Consider the following 14,239-nt stretch of genomic DNA (forward strand, 5'->3'; position numbering starts at 1 on the left):
CCCATTTCTAACCACTCCTGTTTAAGTCACCTTATTCTTCAGGGTTCATTAGTTTTACTTCAGAATGAATAACAATTCTTCTCTCCAGGAAGCAACTCCAAACTAAACTCACCTAAAATGGTGGTATCAAATGGCTCAGTGTGTTGTACACAACACCATCAGGAATGAAAATGAAAGCTTAAAGTATTTAGGATCCAGACTCAAAGGGAAGCAGAGTCAAGACCCATGTCTATCCTCAACAATTTTTCCCCACTTAATTACAATTTACTCCAAAAATGTTCCTAATCTTTTTCTCTCATTACTAGGTCTCTGGGCAGTTTTACTGAATCGATGGTTTTTGGCATCTGGTCACTTAGAGGTTCCAGCCAGGAATAGGACATGGTTGGCTTCTCTGTAATGGCTGCCATTACTGTACAATTACACAGACTACTTGGGCAGGAGGGTGGCCAAGCAATTGAAGTGGTCATTAGGGAATTTTGAGGTTTAGGCTCCTTGCTTTATTTTCCATAATGTTCCATACAAAGATTTCTTTTTGACTAGGATTTCACCTTGGAAGTCCCAGGCTGGACTAGATAAATATACTTTATCCACAGGTCTAAGTGATAAAAGGCTTATCTTCAGAATCCAATATTGAGGAGGGGCTGTAGGGTGGGCAGAACATTTGGCAATAACATATCTCCCCTAATCCCCCAGGTCCTCTGGTAAACAAGTCATCCTCTCTCCCAGCATTTATGAAATATTCTCCAACTCCACCCTTCCCAACACACACACACACCCCTCAGTCACTCAACTGTTTTTGCTATAGGTTTAAAAAACAAACAAACAACTTTTATTGTTTGTGCAAGAGGATTAGTTCAGGGATTTCCTCTGAGAAGTCCCCATAAAGGATGTCTCTTACCAGTTCACCCAGTTGCCTACCTGACAGTGCTTACTCATATTCTATCCAGACTCAACTGACTGTTTCGTGCTGGTTCTCTGTATTTGTCATATTCATTGTTTCTTTTTTTCTTTTTTTTTTTTTCAATTTTTAAGTTTAATCTTTATTATTTTTCTCTATCACTATTTTTTGGAGAGGCAACTGGGGTTAAGTGACTTGTCCAGGATCACACAGATAGAAAGGGTTAAGTGTTTGAGGTTATCTCAGGTCCTGCTTATTCCAGGGTGAGTGAGTGTTTTATTCACTGTACCATCTAGCTGCTCCCATCACTTTTTAAATGGATTCAATGCTGCTGAGATAGATTTATACACAAATAAAGCATTTATTAAGTGCTTATTATGGTCCAGATGTTGTGCTTAGTGTTGATGAAACTAATATAAGTAAACAAGACATTCTCTGCTGTCAAGAAGTTTACATTCTATTAGGGGAAAAGAGCTCATAAAGGGGAGCTGGGAAATGATGTTGGTAACGCATACAATTAGATGGATTTTTGTTTCTACTTTAGGGTATAGTTGTAGGGATAAAATCCTAAATTCTTATAGAAAGAAGTTGATGATGATGACCAGAGTAGAGGCAACATAAACTGACCTAGAGGCAATAGTGGCTGATGCTTAATTTTCTGATTTACGTATTTAAGCTTTGGAAATAGGAAAATGCTACAAATCAGAGCTTGATTTATTCATTGTTTCTTACAGTGTTGTGCCACTGTTCCCTTTTGGTGTCCTAACCTAGTTTCCCCACTGTCCTATCTGCCTCAGGTTATAACCTTTCTCTTTTAAAGTTTGATTTAGTTACTCTGCCTTAGGTTATAACCATTCCCTCTAAATGTTTGATAGGACAAAGGTCTTATATCTTAGACTTTAGGCTATATCTATTCCCTCTTAATGTTTAATGGGATAAAGGTTGATCCATTTTAGACATCATTAGAATATCAGGAGTCTCTCCAATATCTCCCATTATGTCATCCTAGGTGCCTCCCCCCATTAGGTTATCCCCATCCAGGTACCTCCCCCATTATGTCATTGTTCTTGTTATCAATATCAGGAGTCTCTCCAATATCTCCCATTATGTCATCCTAGGTGCCTCCCCCCATTAGGTTATCCCCATCCAGGTACCTCCCCCATTATGTCATTGTTCTTGTTATCCTATAAAAAAGCTTGCTGTGTGATACTTAAGGCTGGATTCTTTGAGATGATAGTCTTCTCCAGCCCTGGGATCACATGGATCCATTTGATCCCAGTATATTTCTCCATTTAATAAATTGGTCTCTAATCTCTGTCTTACTCAGTTTTTCCGGCATTTCACAGCACAATAATATTACATTACATTCAGGTACCACAATTTGTTTAGCCATTCTCCAGTCAGTAGGCATCTATTTTATTTCCAATTCTTTGCTACAACAACAAAAAAAATGTTTTAGAACAGAGATATGTTTGAAGGCATGAGGGCTAAAAATGGTTAGATATAGAATGGCATTAAATTAAAATCCATGGGAACTGATGAGTTTATCAAGACAGAAAGTATATAGAGAGGACAGGACCCAGGACAGAAACTTGGGAAACACTCAAGAGTTAGAGGACTTGATGAGGATGATGAGGCAAGAGAGAAGACTGAGAAGAAGCTGTCAGACCTTTAGGAAGTGAACCAGGAGAGAGAATTGTCATGAAAATCTAGAGGGGAGAGTTTCCAAGAGAGGAAGGTGGCCAAGTGTCCATTGCAGTAGATAGGTCTAAAAAGATTGGGATATCAGATGTGGCCACTAAGAGATCACACTTACCTTTACAGAGAGTTTCAGTTGAATGATGAAGTTAAAAGCCAGATTACAAAGATCTGAGGAAAGGAGAGGAAATGGAGGCAGCTAGTATAGATCACTTTTCTAAGGAATCTGGATGCAAAAGGAAAGAAGAATATAAGGCTATAGTGTGAGGGGATAACAGAGCCTAATAAAAGCTTTTTAAAGATGAGGAAGTTGGTCATGTTTGAAAGTAGAAAGGAGAATTCTGGAGAGCAATTTGGAACTATGCCCAAAGGGCTATCAAACTGTGCATACTCTTTGTTCCAATGTCTCTACTGGGCTGATATCCTAAAGAGATCATAAAAAAGGGAAGGGGACCCATATGTACAGAAATGTTTGTGGCAGTCATTTTTGTAGAGGCAAGAAACTGGAAACTGAGGAGATGCCCATCAGTTGGAGAATGTTTGGGTAAATTGTGGTATATGAATGTTATGGAATATTATTGTTCTGTAAGAAATGACCAGCAGGATGATTTGAGAGAGGCCTGGAGAGACTTACATGAACTGATGCTGAGTGAAATGAGCAGAACCAGGAGATCATTGTACATGGCAACATCGATATTATACAATGATCAATTCTGATGAACGTGACTCTTTCTAACAATGAGATAATCCAGGCCAGTTCCAATGGTCTTGTGATGAAGAGAGCAATTACATCCAGAGAGAGAACTGTGGGAACTGTGTGGACCACAACATAGCATTCTCACTCTTTTTGTTAATTGTTTGCTTTTTTTTCCTGTCATTTTTTTCCTTTTGATCTGATTTTTCTTGTGCAGCATTTAAATGTGGAAGAATTGCACATGTTTAACATATATTGGATGGCTTGTGTAGAGGAGGGGGTGGGAGGAAGGGAGGGAGAAAAAGTTTGAGCAGAAGGTTTTGTAAGGATAAATGTTGAAAACTATCTTTGCATATATTCTGAAAAGAAAAAGCTATTATTTAAAAAAAGAAAAATAATGAGAGAATCTGTAGGCAGAGGATGAATTTGAGATGTGGGAGGGGATGACTGAGAATGTAATCTTCTACAGAAGATGAGAAGGAATCGAATCAAGTACACACACAGAAGCTGGCCTTGGAGAGAAAGGCCACCTATTTGTCAGAGCTAAAGGGAAAAGAGCAGTATTTGATGTCACAAGATTTTGAGATGAAGAGAAGGGGAGAAAGAACTCATACCAAATGGTTTCAATGTTTTTGGTAAAAAGGGAAGGCTCTACTGAAACAGAAGGGGAAAGAAGAAAGTAGAAGAGGGGAAGATTAAAAAGAGAAGAAGACAAGATTTGGGGATAGATTTTCTGTGGAGAAAGAATGTCAATTTTAGGGAAGGAAAAATAAAAGAACTGTCTTGCTGGAGTGATGGCCCAGTTGAGGTTGATGAATGTGAATTTATGATGCATTTAGTCAATATAGTTGTGGCACTTCCTCTAGGTTTATCTAACAACTTGATAAAGTTTTTTGTTGATCTAACAAAAGAGGAGGTAGATGATGGGGGTAATCCAGGACTGAGATTTTGCAAGGGAAAATGATAATGAGAGAACAAGGGACTTGGGGTTCAAAAGCAGAGAACTAAGTATATAGTTGAAATGGTGACCCACTGGAATGTGCTAGTATCCATCATTATACAAACCAATAAAATAACAGTTTTTCAGAGTTTTAACTAATTCTGTTCATTCTGATTGCATTCCCCATTTCCCCTTTACTCCTTCAAGATAGCTGAGTCATCCCTTATAATAAAGAATAAAAAGAAAGAAAGAGAAAAAAAATTCAAAGTTCAGCAAACTAAGCAACTTATCAAAAAAGCCTTATGTTACATACAAGTTTATTTCCAAATGAGGCTATACAAATTAGGTTTTTACCACAATATTTGAAATTTGACAAGTTCAGGCTCTGTCAGGAAAGATGGGTATTTCCATGGATATGAAAACTTCTTATTCTGTATCTTACATTTAAGACTTAAGACTTATCACTTTAATTCATTAGAAAAGTCCTTCCAGCCTCAGATCCAGATTTATGTTCCTCTGGCTCCAAAATGTGGATCTGAGCTTATTTATTAAAATTTTGACTTAAAGATCTAAGGGGCAAATAAGGGAATCAGGTTGTACTCTGAGTTACCATTTCTGGAACACTTAATAAACATAGACCCACTAGTTAGAGATTTAGAGTTAAGAGACATCTACATTTTGGTTTCTGTTTGTTTTTATTTTTGTTTTTTTTACTTAAAAGATTGGTTAAAAATGAGATTTTTTAAAAAATTAACTTTTTGTGATTTTGGGCTTCCTATTTCAAGCTTCACTATATTATTTTTCCTTGTAATTAACAGAAATGATAATCAACAGTTCAGTTGTACACAGTCTTAATTTCTTCATTTTCTTCTGAGTTTCCCTATGTAGGCCTTTACCACTCACAAGATCTGTCCCTATGTTTCATATTTATTTGATAAACAAATAAAAATGCTTCTTTGGACCATCCTTATAAAATGTCATTTCTAGCAAATAAGCTAATAAACATTTGCAGACATAATATCCATTGAAAAAATGTGTTCTTTTTTAAGCCCTGGAACCAATTTGGCTTCTCATTACTGGGTTTTTTTGGGAGAAGAAAGGTGGGAAGGGGAGGGAAAGGATGTTCCTTTTTGACCAGCATTCTGCACACCAAAAGTAGACAGATAATTAAATGTGTTATATTTATGTACCCTATGGATACAATCCAAGAGCTTCAAGCAAATTCTTGAACAAATGGCAAGTACTTTCTTTTGGTCTTATATAACCTATTTCATGCAACCTGAAACATGTGCTTATAGATTGCTAAGGCATGACATGATGCTTGTTGAATGTTTCTCCTTGCTTACTGTGATACTTTTATAAAGGATTTAACAATTTCAATGCTTTCTAAATGTTACAGGAATAGAAAACACATTGGATTCTTGGATTTTAAACAGGAAGGTGCTATTGTAGCTCAAGTGCTGAATTTAAAAATGATTTAAATCCTGCTTTACTTATTAACTGGGACTCTGGGCAAGTCACTTAACCTTTGTCAATTTTGGTTTCCTAATCTACTAAAAAAAAAAAAGGGACAAACAATAGCATCTACCTCATTTGATTGTTGAAAGGTTCAAATGAAATAACATGTAAAGCATTGTACAAACCTTCTGGTGTTACATAAATTCTTACTATTAAAAAGCTGAAAGCCAGTGGTCATAAGGGAATCTTCCCTATAGTGCCTCATCTCAGGGCTTTCCTACTAAGGGCAAGATAGACATTTGTTTCTCAATCCTTTTATGATATAATCTTTTTATTAACATGGGGTTCCCCCCCAGAAAATGTCAGAATTGAGAGGAAATACTTAAGAACATATAATTCCCCTTTTGACCATATTATTTCGAAACTATTCCAAACACTTAAGAACCAATTCTACAGGTCCTCTTTCTAACTTCAGAATTACTTCTACAATTTGAATTAGAACTATAACAAGAATAAGATGACAGGAGCTCTGTCACTGGGTATAGAAATTTGAGATGCTGGCTACCTGCAGTTTTTCAGTATGTAAAAACCCAAGCTCAAAAATAGTTAAGATAGGATACTGCTAAGTCTTTCTACTCCACCAACACTGTTAAATGGCCTGAGGTATATAGTCATTTTTCAGGTCTCAAATTAATGCTATTTATCCCTCACCATTTAAGGCAAGTTGCTGCATCATTCAGATTTTCCTCCCTTTTCACATTTATTCTGAGTAATGCAAGATTCTACCTGTTTTGAGCATGTTAAAGTTTCTGGTGTTTTGAAAACTATACTCCATTTTCCAACTTGTTTTATGCCAAATGGCCCAGGTGCAAAAATTGCTAGCAATGGCTCTGTTTGGATAACTGCTTAATTATGCATTGGACAGAGACAAGTTAATGTTGATAGTAGAAAGCTCTGGTACTAACTTTCAGCATGTACACACTTAAGTGCATCTAAAAGGCTGTTTTTTTTTTTTTTTTGTTTTGTTTTTTGTTTCCTTCCTCTGCTCTAATTCTGAAAATGAAAATCATTCAGCTTTAACTTGGAGAAGATGCATAATTCTAGACAAATGTAATTTTTAGCAGAGACACCTGAGTTTATTAGATCAAAACTGAAAGGCTACAAGACATGAGACAAATACAATGGTGCCTTTTTTGAAGTAATTGAAATTAACACCAATTCTTTCTCCTATTTTTTCCCCCAGACTGATACATGGATCTCTTGACTCCTCATTAGGACAAGTTGGTACATACTTTGGATTTTTTTTTATTCCCCCCATGACAATGCATGACTCCACCTGTCTGAGAACATATTGAGAACTTTGTCTGGTGTCTTGAAAACTGACAGGTCTTAAAATATATTAACTTTGGCTTTGATAATTGATAATTGAGTAGCCAAGACACTGTGTTGCAATGACTCTTACCTAAACTGCACTTTTCTTCCAGAATGGATTCTTGAGCACATATTTCAAGTGTCATCCATTCCAGGAGTAGAATCCATGTCTTTTCCTTCTGAGTGATCAGCTACAGAGTGGCCCAGTTGAAGGTAAGCAAAATTGTGAAGGACTTTTTGAGTCCCTGCCACTTAGGAGGACTAACTAAGAGAATAAGGTTATTTATAGCCTGGAGAAAACTCAACTCAGGGGTACATGATAAGAGTCAGCAAGTATGTGAAGCTCTCTTTGAGGAGAGGAAGTACCTTTTTTTCTGCTTGGACCCACAAAGCAGGAGTATGAGCAATTAGTAGAAATCACAGAAGCGAATTTAAACTTAGTAACAGAAAAAAAAAAACACAAACCCAAATAATTAGAGCTATCCAAAGCTAGAATGGGCTGTCTCAGGAAGAAAAGGGTAGGACATCCTTGGAGATTGGAGATCTTGAGTCAGTAGCTGGAAGACTAGTCTAGGACAGTAGGTTAGACAAGCAATTCTTTTATAGTTAAGAGTCAGTCAGTCATCAAACAAGCCAGATATTTAAGCTAAGTGCTGGGGATACAAAGAAAGGTAAGAGATGATTCCTTCTCTCAAGAAGCTTACAGTTTAATGGGGGGAGACCAATGTATAAGGAACTATGCACAAATGATACACACAAAATAAACTGATAATCAGCAAAGAGAAGAACTAGAGAAATAAAACTGGGATATTCTTGCAAAAGACTTTTTTTTTTCAGTTTGAAGCCAAGAAGCAGAAGCAAAATGGGGACAGCCAATAAAAATGTAAAACGTTGGAAAGACAGTGTCTTGTGTGAGAAACAGCCCATTCTTGCGAACTTGGGATATTTTGTGAATTATATGCTAAAGTCAATAGCTGTGCAGTTTGCTGCTTTATTTTTTAAGTTCCTGAATGAACTGATTATACTATAAAGACATTAGCTGGGAATGTCCCTAGTTAAACAAGGCAAAGGGACATTAATTCAGGGTCATCCTTAGCAATCCACCAATTTTATTTTAATACTCTAGTTGGTGATGATTGAAACACACTGAATCATATGGACATTTATAAAGTCAGGATAGATTGTTGAAGGGTTTGTGTATTCACAACAATCAAGATCAAACAGTATTCTTTAAAAAAAATAGTTTTAATTTTTATGTTACATTTTAAATTCCAAGCTATCTCCCTTCTCCCCACTACAAACTAGAGGTCACTAAATGACACAGATCAAACTATATTTTCAACAATAATTACTTTCATATTCCAGTGCAAAGTGACTTTCTACCAAAGTTGGAGCCATTTAAATATTTTAAAATGTGATAAAAGAATTCCATCTCCTACGTCCCTGAGATGACTTGTTTCAAAAGCAGATTTCTTGATGGGTACAACTCTTGTCCCTGTCCTCTGGTCTAAGAGGCTATCTTGCCTCAGAATTAATTCCTTTCTCTCAGAACGCTGTGTAGTATCTTTCCATTGTGCTGACTATTTCACTCTTGTCTTCCAGGAGATCCAAAACCTTCTGCAGCATCGCCTCACTCATGTTGGGGTCGTGATGCAGGCGAGCACAGGTCAAGATGTGAAGGAAATGGCAACCCTTCTCAGAATCTGTTGGAAGGAAAGAGACAGACTGCTAAGCCGGGACATGTCTGCAAATCCTTACCTAAGAAGGATTCTTCCCAACTGATGCTGAGTGAAGCAAGCAGAACCAAGAGAACAAGATGATTAACTCTGATGGACTTGGCTCTTTTCAACAATGAAGTGATTCAAGGCCAATTCCAATAGACTTGGGATAGAAAGGGCCATCCACTTTTACCAAGAGAATCATGGAGAATGAATGTGGATCAAAGCATAGTATTTTCACCTTTGTTGTTGTTTGCTTGTTTGTTTTTCCTTCTTTTTTTTCCCTTTTGATCAGATCAAATTTCTTGTGCAGCATGATGAATATGGAAATAAGGTTTATAAGAATTGCACATGTTCAATCTATATTGGATTGCTTTCTTGGGGAGGAGGGAAGGAGAAAGGGAGAAAAATTTGGAACACAAGGTTTTGCAAAGATGAAACTATCTTTGTGTGTATTTGGAAAAATAAAATGCTATTTAAAAAAATGGCTCTTCCGTCTCATACTGAATTGAAGTAAACTGTGCTTGTGGCAGTGTGGTCTAATGGAGTGAACACTGGATGTAGTCAGGAAGATTTGGGTTCAAATCCCACCTTTGATATGTACTAGTTCTGTGATCACAACTTCATTTCATCTGTATAATGGGGTTGATGCCTGTACTGCTTATTTCACAGGGTTACTGAGAGGATTGAATCTGATAATGTGCTTTGTAAGCATTGAAGCACTACATAAATATCATTAATAATGATAATAAATGGGTAGCACATCTCTGCAGACTGTACAAATCAAGCATCTGCCATATACCTAGTAAGAGATGACCTGGTAGTGGGTATCATCTAGTGAATGTTCATGATTCAGTGCTCTGCGTTATGCCTGGCATTTAATAAGCACTTACTACTTGATTATTAACTGACTATTCTTCATGTATCAGATAACAGCGAAACCCCCATACCATAAGCATATGTCAAAAAATCCTCAAAAAATCATCCAATAAAATGTATTAGAACCAGACCAAATTGTTGTCCACAATTCCTGGACATAATGATTCATAAATACTTAAGAATGACATTTTAAATAGATGTCACCAGACCAAATACTCATCACCTCTGGGATGACTTGAGACATTAAATGATGTTTACAAATCATGAAGACTTGGCAGAGGAGATTAAAATAAAACAGGAACTCCCTTACTACTTCCTCATACTCTCCTCCAGAGAAATATATATATATATACAGAGAGAGAGAGAGTGTGTGTGTGTTATTTCATGTTAGCTATGTGGGGAAAGAAAACAGACACACAAACACAACCCTAACCCCCAGAAAAATAAAGTTTTAAAAATGTTTCAACCTGCCAAAAAAAAAAAATCAAATAGGAATAAGATGAAATGTATATCATCTATTTCTTAAGGGAAATGTAACCAGGATGCTTCTAGTAAGGCTAAGTAAATATGTACATTCTAATATTTTTATTCCACTAAAAAGACCATTATTTTATCCACTTGTGCAAGAATCTTCAGAACATGAATTATCAGAGAAAAGTAACAGCAGGATAATGACTTGTTCTAGGATCATTCTTACTGAGCTCCATTGAAAAAGATGAGAAGAATTAGGCCATCCTCCCTCATCATTACCTGAACTTCTCACCCAAAGAACCTGTTCCTAGGAACTTATTGGAAAATTATCAAACACAGAAATGATTCAATAATTACAACCTTCCAGTACTCAGACTATAACTTAATGATGTTCTTTCTTCCTGCAATTTTTCTAGTATAATCCTAAGGATTTTTAGAGCTGGAAGGGACCTTAAATATGACCTAGTTCATTGACTTTATAGATGGAGAAAGTGAGGCTTAAAGAGAGGGACCTGTCCAAACTCTTGCCATGTAGTGAAACAAAGCCAAGTCTAGAGCCTAAGTCTTGATGCCCATTCCAATGTCCCATAAGGGAAGCTAAGTGGGAGAGCGGATAGAGCACCAGGCCTGGAGTCAAGAAGATTCACCCCTGTAAATTCAGATCCAGCCTCAGACTCTGACTACCTGTGCAAAGTCACTTCACCCTGTTTGTCTCAGTTTCCTCATCTGTAAAATGAGCTGGAGAAAGAAATGGCAAACCACTCTAGTATTTTTCTTTGCCAAGAAAATCTCAAGTGGGGTCATGAAGAATCAGACATGACTGAATAACAATAATTACTAATATATCTCCTATTTTCTTGAAAGTATGTTGTCTTTACATTAATGTAAACAAATACACTAAAAGCCAACTGTGTCAGATTAACTGCAATAACCAATCATGGTCCTGGAGAACATTATGGTCAGACCCTTCACTTCTCTAAGTAAACTGTTGGGAAAGTAACTGGAAAGTGAGAGGGCTTAAACTGCCTGAGGTCCTCACTTTATTAGCTGGTCTTAAGCATTTGAAACTGGGAAAGATGTTAGAGCTCATGCCATTTCTTAGTTTCCATGTGAGGAACAGGCGTTAGAGAGATGAAATTTCTTGTCAAATAGGACATGCATAGCGAGTCAAGTTAGGATTTAAATACATCCTTTGACTCCAAGCCCAATGTTCTTTGTATAATAATGTTCCCAACGTAACCTTCCACCCCTGACCAAGGAAAGCTCTGATGACCTTCAGTTGTCATGTCAAATCCCCAAGACAGAGAGTCAGGAGTTATGGGAATCAAGAGTTACAGTCACTTCTCTCGTTCTGGATATTTGTCCTCTCACTTTGGCCAGAGATGATAATACGAGCTTCTCTCCATGCCTTCCATGTCCAGCTGCACCTGCCCCCCTTCTCCATTACACTTATCACTACTACAGTTTTGTCTTATTGGAGGCAGCCGGCAACCTGATGTTGAACCTGGTTGGAATCCCACTGAAGATATATTAGCCATGTGGCCCTGAGCACATCGTTTTACTTGTCTCAGCTTGTTTTTTAATCTCTACAATGAGGATAACAGCACCATCCACCTCGAAGGGTTGCTGTGAGATGCTATCAGAATTAGCTCTGGTCCTGATTCTAGGATGGCCCAATGCTATCGGCTCCCATGTGCCATTGCAGATGTGGTCAGCGTGCCGTTTATGGCTCCCACCAAGCCCTCTGGGAAATGGAAGGTTAGATCACCACATAAGGCCTCGGTCACTTCCTGCTGTTACTACGTATGGGTTGCTCCACCTTTAAGAAGAAATGCTTGCTAAATGCTTCCATCTAGTGGCGATTTTGTTTACCATTCCCACTTTGTTTTGGAGGACCCACTAACAATGGAAACTCTCTGGGCTGCTTCTATGGAGACTGGGTCATTCATTCGTCCCAACAAATTCTTATCGAGCGCCTATGTTGTACCCGGGCTTTGCCGGGCGTCGTAGGCAGAGACACATACGGTGTTTCACGTCTGGTTGGAAGGCCTGACACGCAGACAAAAGGCCTCCCCGCAGGCCGGACGGTCTCGGGAGGGCTTGGGCAAGCAGGCAGGACTGGTCCAGGCTCTCCGAGGCCGGGCAGGCTGCGGGGAGGGAAGCCCAGGGCAGTACAACTCCAGCAAATGGGGAAACAGAGAACAGACCAGGCCTTTTGGAGCTTCACCGAGTTCACTGAGTAGGGTAGTGAATGGGACTGACTGGATGAAGTTTTCTCATTTTGAGACTAGGCCTAAGTCACTCGATCCCTGCTCCCAGAGCCAGAGGACCAGGCCTAGAATCCTGGGATGCAGGAATTCAGGGAGTGACATGACCCACAGGGAGCAGACACTAGCTAATGAAAAGGCTCGGGTCTTTTCCTAACCAGGTGTCGTACTTCCTGCTGTCCCTGAGCACATGGTGGGTGTGCTAGACTTGTCCCTGCTGGGACTAAATAAATGCTTTCCCTTTGTACCCAAAGATGTCTGACCAGTTAATCTGGGAAAGGGAGTCTGGCCCCTGCCCCACAGGTGGTGAGGGGGAGGTCTGAATTGTCGGTAGGTCAGAGTCACGTTGTTGAGGGCCTGTTACTGTGCTGACTGGGAATTCCTGGGTCCCCATCCCCGCGCTACAGGGCGCTGAGAAATCCCAAATTCCTCCTGGCAGATTCCCCAGCTCCTCAAAAAGGGATCACAGTGTAGAAAAGACTAAGCAGCAACTGCTTAAATCAGAGAGCATCGAATGACAAAGTACCACTGGCACAAACTGAAATGATCATCTTTCCTTCCAAAGCTCCCATCTCTCCCTCCAACATACAGACACACTGACAGCAGGGATGAATGGTAAATACCTGTGTCAGTGGGTGCCCTGTGAGAATCACGATGAGGACATGGAGAGAACTTTTGAGAAAAATAGGTAACTCACATTCCCTCTAATGAGTACCGGAGTGCCAAGGAAGTAGTTTCAATAAAATAACTTGAGAGGGGACTCTGAATCAGATAGGGGAAATCTAGCTGTTGATATTCAGTCGGAATTATATAAGTGGATCAGCAAAATGGGTTCAGAAATACGAAAACAGAACAAGGATTACAGGATTTGAAGAGAGAACAGAACCTTCCTGGTGCCTCATAAAGTGCCTCCTTACCCTGTAGAGGGTCACAGTCAGTGGGGAAACTCTGGGTGAGGTATGAGACCTTTCAGCCCGGAGGGAACCTGCTGGCAAGGTCTGGTCCAGCTCCCCATCTCCCCTAAGGGCTCTCGCCCTTCCTGAGAAGTCAGGGGATGGTGATAACCTGTGCTATGATTGAGGCAGAGTGGTACCAGGTAGCAAACTACGCACAATAGCAAGTGGTTCATGTGGTCCCTCGCTCATGTGCAATGTTGCTTTGGTTATATGATATATATATATATGAGGGTGAAAGTCCTTGGAATAAATGGATTCATTTTCCCACCATCCTCAGGAGTCCCATCTCATCACTTCTCCACTAGGGCAGTACATTTTAATCACCCCAGTGTGGGGGCTCTAGAAATCACAGTATGTTTTGTCACCCCAACTTGGGGCTCTAGAAAGCAGGACACATTACCCAGATGATCCTCTATAATGGGTCCCTATGGTTGCCAAAATATTTCTTCAGATGATCCAGCCACTGCATTCTGCAGCTACATTTGAGCTATGGGACCCAGAATCGTTCTGAAATCATTCTTATCATTCTTATCATCATCATCAATAACAGATTATAATCATACAAATGCTCTGAGGTTTGCAAAAGCACTTTCCTTGTAGTCACCCTGAGGGACATATGGCAGGTACTGTCAAATTATTTCCTTTAAAAGTTGATCATGATCATTAAAATCTTTAAACACTTCTCAATTAGTCTTTGGAAAGCCAGTGGCAAAATATTTTAGTGAAAGGGAAAGGTGTGCCCTTCCTACTCCCAAGGGACTGATTAACAGCCAATCTCTGTTCCCTGTGTGGGAACCTAATGGTCACACTGGAGGTTTGCCTTTGCATGGCTTCTAGAGGAGGACACCTGGCTGAGAAGGCATGATTTTTTGGTGTATTTTCCATGGCA

At 39.1% G+C, this 14,239-nt stretch overlaps 1 protein-coding gene across 3 annotated transcripts in view; it reads right to left on the bottom strand.

Annotated features, from left to right (window-relative positions):
* Positions 1–5,872: 5,872 nt before the first annotated feature.
* The window catches only part of STN1 (STN1 subunit of CST complex), a 51,957-nt gene continuing 43,590 nt past the window's right edge, over positions 5,873–14,239 (bottom strand). For 2 of the 3 annotated variants that reach the window (XM_012541470.3, XM_012541473.3), the window contains exon 10: positions 5,874–8,762. In XM_012541470.3, the coding sequence (XP_012396924.1) occupies positions 8,605–8,762 (158 nt within the window). In that variant the 3' untranslated portion in view covers positions 5,874–8,604. Of the gene's footprint in view, positions 8,763–14,239 lie in introns of all 3 variants that reach the window. The other variant, XM_012541463.3, reaches the window with a different exon arrangement.

The sequence above is a fragment of the Sarcophilus harrisii genome, chromosome 2, assembly GCF_902635505.1.
Source record: "Sarcophilus harrisii chromosome 2, mSarHar1.11, whole genome shotgun sequence".
Classification (NCBI taxonomy): Eukaryota; Metazoa; Chordata; class Mammalia; order Dasyuromorphia; family Dasyuridae; genus Sarcophilus; species Sarcophilus harrisii.